This window comes from Pelodiscus sinensis, chromosome 11 (genome assembly GCF_052426305.1).
Source record: "Pelodiscus sinensis isolate ZL-2025 chromosome 11, ASM5242630v1, whole genome shotgun sequence".
In the NCBI taxonomy this organism is placed as follows: domain Eukaryota; kingdom Metazoa; phylum Chordata; order Testudines; family Trionychidae; genus Pelodiscus; species Pelodiscus sinensis.
This window is the reverse complement of record NC_143062.1, coordinates 19,879,228-19,898,196: the sequence shown is the minus strand read 5'-3', so window position 1 is coordinate 19,898,196 and position 18,969 is coordinate 19,879,228. Positions and strand designations below refer to the sequence as shown.

Here is an 18,969-nt window from a genome sequence, read left to right as displayed (position 1 = left end):
AGCTCGCATTCAGGATGTCACTGAGAGGCTTACCAAGCTGATCAAACCTTCGGATCGCTACCCCTTCCTGCTTCTCCACGTGGGAACTAATGATACGGCCAAGAATGATCTTGAGCGTGTTACTGCAGATTATGTAGCGCTAGGAAGAAGGATCCAAGAATTTGGAGCGCAAGTGGTATTCTCCTCCATCCTCCCTGTTGAAGGGAAAGGACTGGGCAGGGATCGTCGAATTGAGGACGTAAATGTGTGGTTGCGCAGATGGTGTCACAGAGAGGGCTTTAGTTTCTTCGACCATGGGACTCTGTTCCAGGCGCAAGGATTGTTAGGAAGAGATGGGATACACCTAACGAAGAGAGGAAGGAGCATCTTCGCGGGCAGGCTTGCAAACCTAGTGAGGAGGGCTTTAAACTAGGTTCGTCGGGGGACGGTGACCAAAACCCTGAGGGGAATGGGAAAGTCGGATACCGGGAAGAAATGCAGAGAGGAAGGGGCAAGAAAGGAGGACCCATGTTTCGAATGGAGAAGATAGGACGATCAATTGGTTACCTGAAGTGTTTGTACACTAATGCGAGAAGCCTGGGCAACAAACAGGAAGAACTGGAGGCCCTGACCCAGACCAAGAAATATGATTTAATTGGGATAACAGAGACTTGGTGGGATGACTTGCGTGACTGGAGCGCTGTCATGGAAGGGTATAGACTGTTCAGGAACAACAGGCAGGGGAGAAAAGGAGGATGAGTTGCACTATATGTAAGAGAGCACTACGATTGCTCTGAACTCCAGTATAAAGAGGGAGAAAAACCTGTTGAGAGTCTATGGGTTAAGTTTAAAGGAGCAAACAACAGCATTGATGTTGTGGTTGGTGTTTGCTACAGGTCACCGAATCAGGTGGATGAGGTAGTTGAGGCTTTCTTCGGACAACTGAGCGAAGCTCCCAGATCGCAGGCCCTGGTTCTCGTGAGGGGACTTTAATCACCCTGACATCTGCTGGGAAACCTATACGGCAGTACACAGGCAATCCAGGAAGTTTTTGGAGAATGTTGGGGATAACTTCTTGACACAGGTGCTGAAGGATCCGACCAGGGGCCGTGCGCAGCTTGACCTTCTGCTCACAAACAGGGAGGAACTAATAGGGGAAGTGGAGGTGGGTGACAACCTGGGAAGCAGTGATCATGAGATGGTAGATTTCAGGATCCTGACCAAAGGAAGAAAAGAGAGTAGTAAAATACACACCTTGGACTTCAAAAAAAAGCAGATTTTGACTCTCTCCGAGATCTGATGGGCAGAATCCCCTGGGATGTTAACATGAAGGGGAAAGGAGTCCAGGACAGCTGGCAGTATTTTAAAGAAGCCTTATTGAAGGCACAGAAAGAAACCATCCCGACACGTAGCAAGAGAGGCAAACATGGTAGGAGACCGGACTGGCTTACAGGGGAAATCCTTGGTGAACTTAAGCACAAAAAGGAAGCTTACAAAGAGTGGAAACTTGGACAAATGACCAGGGAGGAGTTTAAATGTATAGCTCAAGAATGCCGGGGGGTTATCAGGAAGGCGAAAGCGCAAATGGAATTGCGACTGGCTAAGGATGTGAAGGATAACAAGAAAGGTTTCTACAGGCATGTCAACAAGAAGAAGGTGATCAGAGAGGGTGTGCGGCCCCTAATGGACGAAGGAGGTAACCTAGTGACAGATGATGTGGGGAAAGCTGAAGTACTCAATGCTTTCTTTGCCTCTGTATTCACGGACAAGGTCGGCTCCGGGACTTCTGCGCCAAGTGACGCAAGATGGGATGAAGATGGACAGCCCGTGGTGGGTAAAGAACAGGTTAGGAACTATTTAGAAAAGCTAAATGTACACAAATCCGTGGGTCCGGACTTAGTGCATCCGAGGGTACTGAGGGAGTTGGCAAATGTCATTGTGGAGCCTTTGGCTATTATCTTTGAAAAGTCGTGGAGATCGGGAGAAATCCCAGATGACTGGAAAAAGGCAAATGTAGTGCCCATCTTCAAAAAAGGGAAGAAGGATGATCCAGGGAACTATAGGCCGGTCAGTCTTACCTCGGTTCCTGGAAAAATCATGGAAGGGATCCTTAAGGAATCCATACTGAGGCACTTGGCTGAGAGGAAAGTGATTAGGAATAGTCAGCATGGATTCACAAAGGGCACGTCGTGCCTGACCAATCCGATTAGCTTCTATGATGAGGTAACTGGCTCAGTGGACATGGGGAAGTCAGTGGATGTTATATACCTTGACTTTAGAAAGGCTTTTGATACGATCTCCCACAATATTCTTGCCAGCAAGTTAAGGGATTGTGGATTGGATAAATGGACGGTAAGATGGATAGAAAGATGGCTAGAAGGCCGGGCCCCGCGGGTAGTGATCAATGGCTTGATGTCAGGATGGCGGTCGGTTTCTAGCGGAGTGCCCCAAGGTTCGGTTCTAGGACCCGTTTTGTTCAATATCTTTCTTAATGATCTGGATGAGGGGATGGATTGCACCCTCAGCAAGTTTGCGGATGACACTAAGCTGGGGGGAGAGGCAGATACGCTTAAGGGTAGAGATAGGGTACAGAATGACTTAGACAAATTGGAGGATTGGGCCACAAGAAATATGATGAGGTTCAACAAGGACAAGTGTAGAGTCCTGAACTTGGGACGGAAGAATCCCAAGCATAGTTACAAGCTGGGGACCAACCGGTTAAGTAGTAGTTCTGCAGAAAAGGACCTGGGGGTTACAGTGGATGAGAAGCTAGATATGAGTCAACAGTGTGCCCTTGTAGCCAAGAAGGCTAATGGCATATTAGGTTGCATTAAGAGGAGCATTGCCAGCAGATCCAGAGATGTCATCATTCCCCTTTATTCGGCTTTGGTGAGGCCGCATCTGGAGTATTGTGTCCAGTTCTGGGCCCCCCACTACAAAAAGGATGTGGACGCATTGGAGAGGGTCCAGCAGAGGGCAACCAAAATGATTAGGGGGCTGGAGCATATGACCTACGAGGAGAGGCTGAGGGACTTGGGTCTGTTTAGTCTGCAGAAGCGAAGAGTGAGGGGGGATTTGATAGCAGCCTTCAACTTCCTGAAGGGAGGTTCCAAAGAGGATGGAGAGAGGCTGTTCTCATTAGTGACAGATGGCAGAACAAGGAGCAATGGTCTCAAGTTGTGGTGGGAGAGGTCCAGGTTGTATATTAGGAAAAACTATTTCACTAGGAGGGTGGTGAAGCACTGGAATGGATTACCTAGGGAAGTAGTGGAGTCTCCATCCCTAGAGGTGTTTAAGTCTCAGCTTGACAAAGCCCTGGCCGGGTTGATTTAGTTGGAATTGCTCCTGCCTAGAGCAGGGGGCTGGACTTGATGACCTTCTGAGGTCTCTTCCAGTTCTATGATTCTATGAGGTTAGGGAGTAAGTAACAGGTAGGTTTGCCCAGGTTAAACTTCCTCCCAGCATCACTCCTTTGAAAAGAGCTCTAGCACAGCTAGGGTTTGAAGCAGGAACTGATCATCTCAGAGGGGGGCAGTGCTGAACTCCAAGGTGTCCTTTGCTGCTCCAAGAACATCTACCCAGATCTGGAAGAGCAACAAGCAACTGAAAGGAAAAAAAAAAACAAAAAAAACCCACTTTTTGCACATGCTCTGTACAGCTTGCCAGAAGCTTGCAGCTAAGATCTCTGAACTTTCCACCCTCCCTGACCATGCTCCTGGCCCCACCCTGAGCAGCCCACGGTCAGTGAGAATAAGTGGAGTGAGCCCCAACAGGATGCCATAAGATCTAATCGCAGCTTCTCCTCTTGCTGATAATAGTTATGTGTATGTCTCAGCTCTTATTAGCGAGCAAAGCAGCTACTGTTCAGCCCATGTTACCGATGGAGAAGCTGAAAGGTCGTACACAAGGTCACTTCAGGCCAAAATAGGAACACAATCCTGCCTCTATTAGATCAGACCCACATCTCATCAACAGTCACGTTGCCTGTCAGACCTCACACTTCCAATCTGTCTGTGTTGTCATCAAGCCATGTTCCCCTTCAAAGACAGTATTAGAACCTACGATTCAGGACTCATGCTGACAAGGTCTGCTACTGACAAGGGAGGATCAACACATTGGAGTCCAAGCTACTAGTGAGAGTAGTTAGTCCTTTAGCTCAGGTGGCAGAGGTCCATGCTGTGAAGCAATAGGTCCTAGGTTCAAATCCTGCTGCTGATCCATGCAGGGATCAATATAGTTCTTGAGGATGAGTTTTTAAAAAAACAAACCTAGGAAAAAAAAATTTGTAAGAAAAGACACTGAAAGCACATTAAAGCTGCAAAATCATGGACTCAGATTTTAGGAAGTGACAGAATGAAGGTTGTACAAGCAACCTTCATGGGCCCCTTAGCAAGGATGCAAAACAGTCTTCAATGACATACACACGCTATTTGTTCTGCAGGACCTCTGCTTCAGGGCACAGGATGAAGAGGGAATAAGGCAGAGGGCTGCAGGAAATGAAGAGTAGTACCAGAGCAATGGTGTGATTAAGACACTAGTTTGGAACCCAGGACAGCTGATTCTACTTCTGACTGTGCCATAAACTTCTCTGTGATGCAAGACAAGACTGTCATGATGCATATACATATGACCCATCACTACAGAGATTGAAGCACTATGGAAAACTTAAGATAGATGGAGTATTATCTCTGATTGTCCTCTAGGTGTCAGTTCACTGTCAAATGCAAGGTTTGCTATTCTTTTCCATGTATTGCAGTAAAAATAAGATCACATAAATAAACTTTGGAGTGGAGGAAGAGGAACAGTAGCCCAGTAAGAAATTAATAACTGATTCACACCAATCAGACTTCATTCTGCATCTTCCACCTGATGGGGATTCCTGGCAGACCCATTCCTGGGGCTTGACCTTGGAGCTAAGATCCTACCAGTTCTCCTTTGCAAATCTCAGTGTGCGAATTAGTTAGCCTTGTGACAAGGCTAATAAGTTCAGGCCCAGACATTTTTTAAATCACACAGGCCAAGAAATCCAATGGCTTGCTTTGGCTAGTATCTTGTGCTGAGCTTCGGATAAGGACTCTCATATGTTGTTGTGTGTACCTCCATTTACATACATTAACAGAAAATCATTTGAATGAGTTCATCATAGCTTCCAATCATAACATCCACTAAGGCTCTTTAAGACTCCACAGGGTAACTTATTGATGCCTACAACACATTGATGATAATTTACAAATGGACACAAACGCTCAATAAAAATTTCCAGTGGAAAGAGCAAGAACAAACTTGTTTAGGATAATGGAGTTAACATTCTACCCTTTGAAAATGGGATTCCCCACCTTTTTTTAAAGTCACATAGTAACACAGGGTGCTCCTTTTCAACACCCATTGACCTAGGAGAAACACTACCTATTATGTCACCCACTCTGTATATCCATACAGGTTCCCTCCTCCCCAGAGTGATCTGATCACTGCTTAGCTTGCAAGTACAGGGCTGGCATTTTTCTCCATGCGATAAAAATAATTAACAGAACATACGGCATTAACAAGATCAGTCCAATCTGTGCCAGAGTTTACCTTCAAACACCCTGGGTTAAATCAAGTCCTGTCAATAGAAAGCTTGTGGAGTAGCTGTCTAGCATTACTCCTTCCCTTTGAACGCACAGAATCTTATCAGAAAAGCCATTGCCTGGAATGAATCATTAATTACGCAGGCTGTCCAGTTACAAGAAGAGGAATGCAAGACGGTGAAGGGAACATAGGCAGAGAACGAAGAGGAGTTCAGCCTGTCCCTCAAGACACCATTGCTCCCCCTTTTGCCCCTTCTACTGCCTACCTTAGGGGTTAACTTCCTAGCCCACCTGAGGTATCTATCTAGGCCCTATGACAGATTCAAATTCAGGCTGACATAGGCTCAGGCTCAGAAAATGAACCTTTCTTGTTAAATGCCTTCTGAATAGAACCTGAGCATCAGAGCTTTTAACAGCTCTCCAAGAGCAGCAAGCTAACCCCTTCATCTCAGGGGATACTCGTTCTGGCACTAACATAACACAAAGAACATAATTGGGGGTGGGCCTCTGCAGTGTCTACAGCTAAAACCAGGTAACTGCAACTACTCATGGCCTCATAAAGGACAGAAATAGCTTAAGAATCAGAATCTCCGGGATAGATATGATGCACTGCAGCACTTCGGGCATGATTTCCCCTCACCCCATGCTCTCTCTCTCGCTCACCATGTGGAAAAACAACTTGAGCCACTTAGGAATATGCACTGAGGCATAGCCTATCCCAGCAAATACATGAAATACAGAAACAAAGCTTCTCTTCAAACAAAATCAGTCCACCTCTACCCACAGTGCTATAATTTCAGCATCAATGTGTGTCCCTAAACTGTACTCAAGAGGTAAAATGAAAGGAGTTTTGTCCTCTTTATAATGTAGAAAGGGCTCAAAATTGTTCCACACATTAAAAATTCAAGTCTCTTCTAGTCTTTTGTCCTGGAAGCTGTAAGGAAAAGTAGGATCTCTCAGATAACAGGGAGCAACTTCATCCAGAATATTGAAAACATTGTTTTTGTCTGGGCTTCTCATGAACATCCAGCAAAGAAGGAACTTGGTCACAGATCTGACACCTGAGAAACCTCACAATTCACGTCAGACCTCGCAAGCATCCTCCAGAAAACCCCACTTAGTGCAGACTTTACATTCCTGATAGTTGTTAAATAAAGGCAAGTAGAGAGAAAACACTGAAGGCTTTTAAATGAATTATTAATAAGGCACTAACCCAGGTTGTTTCACATTTGCAGGATACATATTTTCAAACACTGAACTGTCTCACAAAGTGATTTTATAGCAACTGCAGGAGCTGTATTTACAATTTCCCCGTGTAACAGTGGAAGCACAGACGTGCTGATCAGTCCAAAGTGAAACTAAATGGAAATATTCCCCACATTAACACCAGAGACCTCTACATTGTCAGCTTTTCCCTTGAAATGACCTTGCTCATAAATTCTACATGCTGCATGTTTTTAAACACAAAGTGTCATTCCTGCACCATTCCTTAAGCAGCTCAACCAGACCAATATCCATTCTGCTGTTCCTTTCATTAAGAGGTGCCACCTCAAGGCAGAACCATTATAATGATGTCACACAGCAAGCAACGGAAGGCAGGGAGGTACTGCCCAAGAGGCATGAAACGTTTACTGTAATCTATTATATATTTGAGAGAGTTTGTGCATCTGTCTGTGTGTCCATCCATCTGTTTGTTCAAGAACTCCTCCTAAATGGTAAGAGCTAGGACCACCACATTTAGTATGCAACTTCCTCATAACTTAAAGCAAGATAAGAGTTTGTTGTTCCAGGACAATGGGATGTGTGTGAAATGCGATTGTTTCTCATCAGATGGAAAGGGAGGGGTGTGATAGCAGGGACAGTTATACTCCCAAATGACCACAAGAGAGGCAGCAAGTGCTCCAGCCCCAGGGAACAACCAGTGGGTGGGCTGCATGGACTCCACTGCCCCAGGGGAGCAGCCACTGGCCACCTCCACCCCCTGACCTGACTCCTGCATCCATCACACCCAGTTCCCAGCCCCGAAGGATCTGGGCAAAACTGGTAAGTATTCTAGCGAGAACATATTTGGGTGGCAGTTTAATATTAAGTTTCAAAAAACACACTGGTTACTTTTCTAGCACCCACAGAACTAATTCATCAAAGGAACAACAAGCCTATTAAGCAGGGATGTAGCAACCAAATTAGTGTGTTTTGCATCACTCAGACCCCATCAGTGCATTTGATTATTTTGAAAAAAAATCAAGGAGTTGCCACACTGGATCCAACCAACAGCCCATCTGCTCTAAATTCCTGTCTCCAGTACCAAATACTTCAGTGGAAGATGAAATAAATACCTGCTCCTGTCAATAGTAACAGCCCCATGATAAGTCTAGATCAGTGGGAGATTGGCTTACTTCATCCCCTCGAACGTAGCTTTGGGTGGTATTCAAATAAGCATCTCAAACCCTCTTAAGATCTTTATCTCAACATCATGTGACAGCATGTTCCACAGGTTAATTATACACTGCACTAAAAGTTATTACTCCTATCGGCTTTAATTTGCCACCTTTTCATTTAATTCAGTATTTTCTTCTTGTATTAGAAAGGGTAAATTAGGAGCATAACTGAACTTTTCAACACCATTAATTTTATTCACTTCAGTTGCGTCTTCTCTTACTTATCCTTGTGAGCCAGACCTCTCTCAGGGCTCTGACATTATCTGTCTTTCCATATGTCCTAAGATCTTGTCAGGTGGTTTAATCTTCCTCGCACAGTAAGAGGTTTTTATTGAGCCTTTCACCAGAACACTCTGATCCTTTTCTGAATGGTTACAATTAATCTAGAAGCCATCAAAGTTAGTGTTGCACTTTCACAATGCTTCATTAAATCTCAATCAGTACTTTACCACTGAAATATTTTTCCATCATACCAATATCCATGCTCAGGCTTCTGAATTTCACAGCTGATAGCTTCACTAGCCACAAAACAATGCAAGAAAAGCAGCTCTCTGAACATTTCAGCTGTTAAATACAAGATCAAATATTTGTTTAAATACTTCTGTAAAGTTATTGGGAACAATATTGATTTAAAAGTTGAGACCTTAAGGGAATACAAATCTTAGAATTATAAATTATATACAAGTGTCAATTATTAAAAGAGGCTGTTCTCAATCTGAAAATTAAATTTACATTTTGGGCCACATTTAAAGGAATACAGCCTGTTTCTCCCCTTATTCTCTATCCTTCAAGAGCAGAACCTTAAAGGCAGAGAGAAATCATTGCAGATTTTTAATTTTCTGCTTATTAATGCTTTCAGGAAAGAAGAAACTGACTAGCCAATAAAGTAGGCAGGGAAATAATGAAATTGACGATATACAACTCACTATACATTGCCCAAAGAAAAATATACTTGGTTATCTTCCTTCATTAATAGGCCTTTTTAAATGTCACTTATCTACCCAAAGCACAAGATTTTGGAGGACTTTGAGTTCTTTTTAAACACAAAGATCTATTTTTTCCCAATTTTTTGAAGAGTTCAAGTTTGAGAAATGTGTTTTCTTTGAAACCAAAGCTTGTTCAGGTTTGCTAACTAAAGATACCTGGAGCCTGAGGTTGAGTTTGCATGTTATCTATGTTCCATGGGATTTAAAAAAAGAAGTGTGACCGAGAACAGCAATATTATTCTTCAATTTACACCAGGCAACATGTGGGGTAGAGAGAGAGTTAGCAGCTGAAATGGGACATTTGTTAAGATTAATATGCTTAGAAGAATGCTTTTCCAGGCAAGTGTTTTTCTCATCTGCTCCTGTCTTATGGAGCAGCAGGACAACAACAAAAATAAAAGGATTCTGCTCTGGTTAAAAGCGTGCTCAGATTCTGCGTATCTTGTCATCACAGGAGAGAAGGACTTTCATGGCATCCTTTAGCAACAATACTTCCCCAGCTCTTCATAAACATTACTCCTCACAATCTCTGGTAAATATAGAAGTTATCCCACTTCAAAGCCAGAGAAACAGACACAAAGGGTATGTCTACACTTGCACCCTCTTTCAAGAGAGGGATGCAAATGTAGAGAATTGAAACTGCAAATGAAGCAGGAATTTAAATATCCCATGCTTCATTTGCATAATCACGGACTGCTACTTTTCCGCAATAGCACTATTTCGGGACATCAAACTCGGTCCCCGCAGGGTTATTTCGAGCGAAAACCCTTCCCTCGAAATAACCCTTACTCCTCAAAAAATGAGGTTTACCAGTTATTTCGAGGGAAGGGTTTTCTCTTGAAATAACCCTGCGGGGACCGAGTTTGATGTCCCAAAATAGCGCTATTGCGGAAAAGCGGCAGGCCGCGATTATGCAAATGAAGCGTGGGATATTTAAATCCCCGCTTCATTTACAATTTCTATTCTCTACATTTGCATCCCTCTTTCAAAAGAGGGTGCAAGTGTAGACATACTCAAAGTGACTTACCTCAGGTGACAATTAGTGGCAGGGCTGGGTTAAGACTCGAAATCCTGGCCTCCTTTCCTCTGCTTCTTAGTCCACTGGTGTTCTACCAATTAATTCCGAAACATGCTGCTTGCACACTAGGCTGAAGACTTGACGACTACTGCTTTTCCCACGCTATTTTCAGACTTTGTTCCTAGTCTGAAATATGATCAGCCATGCTGCAGTTTTAAAATGATAATTAAGTAAGGCACAGGTTAAATTAAAGGTTTTCTAGTATACCGCTATAACCTCCCTTGCTGGCAAATCTGAGACACTGTGCAATATGAACATGCACTAGCAGGAGGCAGCCAGGACTCCTGGGTTCTGTTTGCAACTCTGAGGGGAAGGGTTTGAGCAGGGAACTTAGGAATCCTGTTTCATTTTACTTCTTAGGGCTTCAATTCCCCCATCCACACACAGGCATCAATACATACAGCATGTCACAAAAATGGTTAAGTTGCTCACAGACAGCAGAGAGCTCCTCTCATAATGCCACCTCCAGATGGTATGAAATGTGAAACAAATTACCACCAAAACACAGAAACAGGTTACAAAACCCTGGAGGCTTTCTTGTTATAAGATTAAGGAAGGGAGGGAGAAGAGAACCACCAAGATTGATAAATCCTTGAGTGTCTTTATTTCTAAACACAACCATGACAAATCACCATGGACACTTTCCAACGCTGGCACATTTTCTGATTTTGCCCTTCACTGCAATAATTGAGGATAATGGGGAAAAAACATTTCTTGGATTTATACACACACACCCCTTCCTCGAGGTGAGCAGAGCTCTGCACAGCAGATATAACAGATCACCTAAAGGTATCTCTGCTACAGCTGTTTCAAAACTAACTCAGGACTCTAACAGCAGCAGCAGCCAACAAGAGAAGGCTTGGCCTGCTGCATTTCCTCAGAACTCTCTGCATTCCAGTTACATCTACCAAACACCAGGGATTCGCAGATGGATGAGATGTAAGAGACAAACACACCCAAGCGGCATTCGGGTCTTGTGAGAGGAGAGACACAGAAGCCAGCCTCTCACCCAGAATCACACTAGACACAGAAGTCAGCCTCTTACTCATTATCACATTAGCTACAGAGGTGGGGCCAACAGCCTTGCCAAATTAGGGGGGCGGGGGGAGAAGCCTTCATGCTCCCAGAAGGGGCAGGGCCTCAGATGGAACGGGAAGAGCTGGAGCGTGCTGCCCCCACTCTCCCAAGCCAGTCCTTAGTGCTGCTTGGAGCGCACCACATGACACTCCAGTAGCAATTTAAAGGGCCAGTAGGTCTGAGCCCTTTTGTATTGGTGGGCCCAAGATACACTGATGTACAGTAAATAGCAAGGCCATCAAAATGGAATGCACCCATCATTCCGGAGTCCATGAGGCAAGAAAGGAAGAAGTTATAACATGGGTTGTGGGGATAGATTGCACCCTCAGCAAGTTTGCAGATGACACTAAGCTGGGGGGAGAGGTAGATACGCTTAAGGGCAGAGATAGGATCCAGAGTGACTTAGACAAATTGGAGGATTGGGCCACTAGAAATCTCATGAGATTCAACAAAGACAAGTGTAGAGTCCTGCACTTGGGACGGAAGAATCCCAAGCATAGTTACAGGCTGGGGACCAACCAGTTAAGTAGTAGTTCTGCAGAAAAGGACCTGGGGGTTACAGTGGATGAGAAGCTAGATATGAGTCAACAGTGTGCCCTTGTAGCCAAGAAGGCTAATGGCATATTAGGATGCATTAAGAGGAGCATTGCCAGCAGATCCAGAGATGTCATTATTCCCCTTTATTCGGCTTTGGTGAGGCCACATCTGGAGTACTGTGTCCAGTTCTGGGCCCCCCACTACAAAAAGGATGTGGAAGCACTGGAGAGGGTCCAGCGGAGGGCAACCAAAATGATTAGGGGGCTGGAGCATATGACCTACGAGGAGAGGCTGAGGGACTTGGGTCTGTTTAGTCTGCAGAAGCGAAGAGTGAGGGGGGATTTGATAGCAGCCTTCAACTTCCTGAAGGGAGGTTCCAAAGAGGATGGAGAGAGGCTGTTCTCAGTAGTGACAGATGGCAGAACAAGGAGCAATGGTCTCAAGTTGTGGTGGGAGAGGTCCAGATTGGATATTAGGAAAAACTTTTTTACTAGAAGGGTAGTGAAGCATTGGAATGGGTTACCTAGGGAAGTAGTGGAGTCTCCATCCCTAGAGGTATTTAAGTCTCGGCTTGACAAAGCCCTGGCCGGGTTGATTTAGATGGGATTGGTCCTGCCTAGAGCGGGGGGCTGGACTTGACGACCTTCTGGGGTCTCTTCCAGTTCTATGATTCTATCATAAGGGGATGGTTGGATGAAATAACATGATCTTGGTAACTAATTGACCATTCATTATCAGTTGGAAATAGGTCAATGGAGGGATGATAGGAGTTGCTATAGGGAACTTTCTGGGTGTCTGGCTGGTGAGTCTTGCCCACATGCTCAGGGTTTAGTTGATCGCCATATTTGGTGTCGGGAAGGAATTTTCCTCCAGGGTAGATTGGCAGAGGCCCTGGAGGTTTTTCACCTTCCTCTGTAGCATGGAGTACAGATCACAGCTGAAGGACTCTCTGCATGTTGGGTCCTTCAAAGTATTTGAATGCTTCAATATCTTTGATATAGGTGAGAGGATTATTCTAAGAGGGGTGGTTGAGATTCTGTGGCCTGCACTGTGCAGGGGGTCAGACTAGATGATCATAATGGTCCCTTCTGACCTTAAAGTCTATGAATCTATGGATCAATGTAAAAGCAATTCTGGAGTACTCTCACCAGAAATGATTAAAAACAACCAGAATGGCCAAGTGCTGACTGATAGCCCTGTAGAATAAGTCCCCAGTTTAGCCACATGGCCCTGAGTGTGCACCACCCCTAGCCAACATACCGCAAGCCTGATTTAGATGGACACCCTCCAGGAGACAAAGAAACCAGGAGTTCATGGCCCATTCCTGCGCGCGCCCCTAGAAGCTTGGCTAGCTCAGTCAGCAGTGACTCAGAGTCCTTATTCAGACTGGAGGTTTTCAATTTGCTCTTTACGTGGAAAGCTAAATTAATCCCTGTGGTATCCTCACTCATTTAAGGCTCCCTCATCCAGGGAAGTCATATGGCCTGCGACAGACAGGAGATCAGAGCAAGTGATCACAAGGGTCCTTGCTGGCTTTATAATCTAGCAATGTCACTCAAGAGAGGGCAGATTACAGTGGGCTCTCCACTGCAGACAGCTCCCAGTGAAGGGAGAAGAAGGGAAGCCACTTGGACAGGCACTCAGTGTTCAGCCACAAAGCTGAACCAGGACGTTTAGATTTCAGACAGCCAAGATTCCAACAAAGGGATGGTCCATTTTCATCCTGCACAGGCCAATCAGCATGCTGAAACTCAGTACAGAACAGGGCTCCATAGTCTCCTTTCCAACACACTAGGACCAAACCATCAACAGTCTGTGGGCACTGGAAAGGCCTCCACTAAGAGGCTGCTTTTCAGCAGCAGTAAGCACCCCTTAAGCGAATGGGAGCAGTGGCTCGGAACCCCTGGGAAAAAAAAAAACAGGTCCTAAATCTTCTTCCTTTTTGTACACATGATGAAACAATGTAACAGCCAGATTTTTTTTGGGGGAGGGGGGTACATGGTGCAAGCATGACTGACCTTAGCTGCACCTCGCTCCCCCTCCCACCTCAGGCAGCCCCAAGAACTCAGTGGAGCACAACCGCATGGCGCTCCAACAGCAACGTAAAGGGCCCAGGGCTCCAGTGGCCATTACTCTTGCAGTGGCTGGAATCCCCAGGCCCTTTTGAATCACAAGACCCCAGACAACTGTCCCTTTTGCCTTCCCTGTCGGTGGGCCTGTTGGTGTGCAACAGTTTAGGATAACAAACAACCCTCACCCTCAAAAGGTCATTCTAGCTGCAGCCATGTCAAGGTTCTGACTACAGCATTGCAGCTAGAACAATCCTGATCTTGGCCAGATAGGACCCGGACCACTACAATCCGACGTGAACCTGAACTCAACAACATTTAAATTACAAAGGGGTAGGAACTGGCACACAAAACGCACAGTACACTTTTGAGCACTTGTATAAACAAACAGTACTATATGGCTGTTGGCCTCATATCAATTAGTAAGTGGGGTTGGCCGAACACCTAGTGGATATGCAATTAGACAGGCTTTGACTAAAGGGCACAGCAGCAAAGCCATCAAAGATGGAATAGTCATGGAGACTTGAGTTTATCAGTAAAGGACACACCTTTGCTGAAATGAACATAACAACCACACTGGTTCAAACCAACAGTCCATCGAGCTCTATTATCCCATCTTTCGACAGTGACCAGTGCCAGATGATTCAATGGGAATGAAGAGAACAGGATAATTATCAAGTGAGCCATTCCCCATTGGTTAGTCTCAGCTTCTGACATCCAGAGGGTTAGGAATACCCTAAGCATCAGGCTGCATCCCTTATTTCCTGTAAACTGTGAACTTGTGCAGCTGCTCAGGAGAAATTCAATTGTCCCTCAGCTGATTAACAGAGCGCCCACAGCTATGCTTGGTTTCTAGTGGTGGTGCACATTTGCACATGCCCAGTGCACATAAAACATGGATGGAAAAAGAGTAGAAGGAACATTGGTTGCATCCCTAAGCATTTTAGCTAATAGCCATTGATAGACCTAGCCTCCATGAACTTACCTAATTCTTTTCTGAACCTTGTTACACTTTTGGCCTTTACAACACCTCCTGGCAACAAGTGCCACTGGTTGACGGTGCATTGAATGAAGCAATACTTCCTTTTCTTTGTTTAAAACTGCTGTTGCCATGCCTCTTAATTTCATTGGGTGACCCCTGGTTCTTGTGTGATGAGACTGAGTAAATAACACTTCCTTATTCACTTTCTCTGTATCAGTCATCATTTTATAGACCTCTAAAATCTCTCTCCTTAGCAGTCTCTTTTTTTAAAAGCCAAACAGTCTGAGCCCTTTTAAATCTCTCCTCACATGGAAGTTGCTCCATCCTTCAATTATTTTTGTTGCCCATCTTGGCACCTTTTTCAATTTTCTTTTTTTTGAGATGGTGTAACCAGAAATACAGAGGGTATTCAAGGTATGGGCATACTATAGATTTATAAGTGGCATTATTATATTTTGTCTTATCCTAATGGTTCCTAATAGCATTAACATTTTTGACTGCTGCTTTATACCAAGCAGAGTTACTGAGAACTATCCCTGATCACTCCAAGATCTCTTTTGAGCGGTACCAGCTAATTTAGAACCCATGATTTTGTATTCATAGGGGCACTGGGAGGGACAGAGTCAGAAAATAAAATAGCTGTGTTTGTCCCCCGACTCTCCTCGCAAAAATAAAAATCCCTTCCTCAATACTAATACATAGCTCTCATATACAACTTTCTATCTATAGATCTCAAGGCATACAGGTATCAGGAATATCCTTTGCAAAGAGCAGTAGTTAGCTCTTAAAAAGAAAACGCACTTTACTACCTCTTATGGAATGTCAAGACTCAGTTAAGAGAGACAAAGTGGATGAGGTAATCTTTTATTGGACTAACTTCTATTGGTAAGAGGAAAATGGTTTCTAGATTCACAGAGCTCTTTTGTCTTGAAGAAGAGCTCTGGGTAGCTCAAAAGCGTATTCTCCCCTCTTCCCCCGCCCCCCAACTGAAGTTGGTCCAATAAAAAGTATCACCTTACCCACCTTGCCTCTTCAGTATCCTGGGTCCAACATGGCTACAACAACACTGCACAGACTGAGTTTAGTCTTACAGTTCTAATTTTGTTACTTGAGTAACCATTATACAGCCCTTCTGACCATCACATTTAAGAGCCTCAAACATTACTTGTCTTCAACATATGGTGGGCTAGGATGTGTAATTCCCTACATTGGGAATGGGAAACTGAGGCCCAAAGAGATTAGGGGAATTGCCCAAGGACACGTCAGAAATCTGTGGGGGGACAAGAACTGAACTCATATCTCCGAAGGCACTAGCCCAGGACTGAATTATGTTCTCAAGTAAGCACAATTTAGCTTGAAATATTCACAAAATACCTTTTACCTGTTATTCTTTAGTAGTAGTTTTCACCTAGAACCACCAAACTGTGCATATCTGTCACATAGCCAGCCACTCCTCAGAAATGAAACCCCATAAGGTGGCAGTGAAACAACAAACATTACATGCCCTATCCAAGGCAGACTACAAGCTACCTGAGGGAGCCTGTCATTCTACAGTGAGCCTCACTCATCACTAACTGTGTGGTTTGCCAGTGAATAAAATACAAGTGAATTAGTGTCTTGAGCAAACAATGCAAAAAATGTAAATCAGTTACCTATTTAGACAGGGAAACTTGGAGGTTGCACTGCAAAATGTTCGCTAGAGAATCAGGATTGCTTACTGGAGGTGGATCTCAGAACAGGTTTGGATCTGTGGGCTACACATAATTCTTAAAAAGCTGTTGAATACATTTGAATATACAGCAGACCCTAAATGCACTGGACCAAAAACAAAAAACAAGAAATCAGGTTTTTTGTTTTTTATCAAAACATCCTAGAAATGAATAATAACCGGCTTAAAAAAAAAAACACAACACACCAGTTGGAGGCAAGTCTGAGGCAAATGTTCTGTGTGCTGAGAAATCTGCATGTTAACATGTTCTGCTGTCACCCTATTTGAAATCGGGGTGTACTTGAACATGTAGGAAGCTGCCTCCATGACCACAAATTGCCACAACACAGCAAGAGCCGGATGTGCTGGTGGTAGCAGAAAAATATCTTGAACAACAGATGAGCACGGCAATTACGATCCCCGTCACAACAGCAGCAGCACGGGAGCAGAATGACAAGTCACCTGGACTCTGGCAGTATTGAAGGAACGGCGCTAAAAATAAACAATCAATGAACTGAGAGGGCTGCTTATCTCCCAGCAGCCACACACTCCTTTCACACCTCTCCCTAGCCAGGCAGTAAGCAGCCCCCTACCCAACAGCACTAACGGGTCTTTCATAACCAGGGTATGAAGGGGGTGTGTCCTCGGTCCAGGCACAAGAAGAAAGAACAGGGTGGGCACTGGACACACACCTGGCAGACAGAGGGGTGCTTTCCCCTGTGGTATTTCACACCCAGAAGATGGGGCAAGCAGGGATATGTGGGGCAAGGGAAGTTGGTCTCTTTCCTCGATACTTGGGGGAGGGAACAGTTTAGGTTTCACCTTGCTCAGCAAGGGGTGGTTCCCATGGGGATGGATGGCTGGCTGCTCGGTGAGTATGGGGGTGGTGGTTCCCCTGCTGCTTCCTCTGGGCTCAGAAGCAGACAAAGGTGCCCAAGCAGGTAATGGGGTTCAGCTGGGCCCCCACTCCAGGGGAGGCTGGTATCCTACAGAGCCCACCACGCGATAGGAGGGCCCAGAGGTTACCCCAAGGGGCCGGCTGCTGCGAAGCTGAGCAGGGTCCAGGGGACATGGAAGCGCAAAAGGTGGCAGCGCCGGTGGGAGGAAACGGGCCAGCAGGGCAGAGGCCCCCGTTAGAAAGGAGACGCGGGACACGGGGGTCTCTGGGGGGAGGGGAGACAGGGGTCCGGTCCGCGCCCCGCCAGCCTCTCACCTGGGCACGCAGCTGGGCGAGCTCCGATCCACCTCCCAGGTCGCGTACAGGTTCATCTGCACCGGGCGCCCACCCGGGGCCGCCCCGCCGGGGGTGAGGGGCCCGGAGCCCGGCTTAGGGGGCGGGGGCGCCGTGCCCGAGGGCTGGGCTGGGGGCTGCCCCGAGGCAGGCTGCGGGGGGAGCGCGGCCGTCACGGGCTGTAGGGCGGACGGGGCGGGGGCGCGCTGCCCCCCCGCGCTGGGACCCCCGCGCTCCGCCATGGAGCCGAGCCGAGCCGGACCCGCGCCGCTGCCTGGCCCTGCCTGTTGCCCTGAGCGCGCTCCCGCCAGCCTCACCGCTGCCGCCGCCGCCGCTGCTCTCTCCTCAGGGCAGGGGGCGTGGCACGGGGGAGCGCGCGCCGAGCTGATTGGTCACCCCGCTGGAGGGCCGGGCTCGTGCCCGCGCGGGGAGGAGGGGCGGGAAACGGAAGGAGGGGGCGCTGGGTCCGCGGGAACCCGCATGGGGGCGCGCGCCCCCGATTCCTGCCCGCCGCTTAAAGGTGCAGACCCCCCCACCTCTCTCGGCCAGTCCCCGCCCTCACCCCCCCCCCCAGTGTCCCCTCAATCTTCTCCCCCCCCCCACTGCCCCGGCCAACCCCCCTCCCTCTGATCCTGCCCCCAACCCCCTCCCACAGCCCCATCCCTTCACACACCCCCCCCGCTTCTCTGCCCAGCCCCCACCCCACCCTCCCTTCTACTCACAATGCCCGGCCTCACGCCAACCACGAACCCGGGCTAATCAGGACCCCTGTACCAGCCGCCCCCTACTGGCCCCCTCTGGTACCCCACTGTGTAGTGCAGGGAGGCCAGGCTGCTGCTGGCTTGGACAATGCCCTGCCAAGCGCCACAACCTCTCCATGGCAGCAAGGGAAGAGGCCCAGGGGGCACTTCTCCCACTGCCAGAGCTGTTGGGACTAGGGGAGCTCCTGCACCCCCGGCCATGAAGTGGTTGGTATATTCGTGCTTTAGCTTGCTTCCAGACCACATCACCTCCACCGTTTAAACTGGTCCAGTGGCCCTGCCCAAAGCAGCTTGGGATCCAAGCACATGTCCCAGCCCCTGGCCTCCCAGGAAGCTTGAAGAGTGAAAAGGAAGCAGCCACTAGAGACAGGAGGCTGGAGGTCAACTCTAGCCCCTTTTCCATCATCTTTCCCCATGTAGAGCAGAAGAGAAGACATGGGAAGGGCTCCTAGCTGAGTTGTGGGAACCCCACCTGCCTGTGCAGCAAGTCTACTGCACAGGGCCCAGTTAACACCATAGGGCAGCACTTAGGAAAGGTGATTATCTGACTTCAGCT

At 46.8% G+C, this 18,969-nt stretch overlaps 1 protein-coding gene across 2 annotated transcripts in view; it reads right to left on the bottom strand.

Annotated features, from left to right (window-relative positions):
* Positions 1-18,094, bottom strand: part of PACS1 (phosphofurin acidic cluster sorting protein 1) — a 121,056-nt gene extending 102,962 nt beyond the window's left edge. Inside the window, exon 1 of one of the 2 annotated variants that reach the window (XM_075938962.2) lies at positions 17,635-18,094. In XM_075938962.2, the coding sequence (XP_075795077.1) occupies positions 17,635-17,894 (260 nt within the window). In that variant the 5' untranslated portion in view covers positions 17,895-18,094. The remainder of the gene's footprint in view (positions 1-17,634) is intronic. The other variant, XM_075938961.2, reaches the window with a different exon arrangement.
* Between the last annotated feature and the right edge of the window lie 875 nt (positions 18,095-18,969).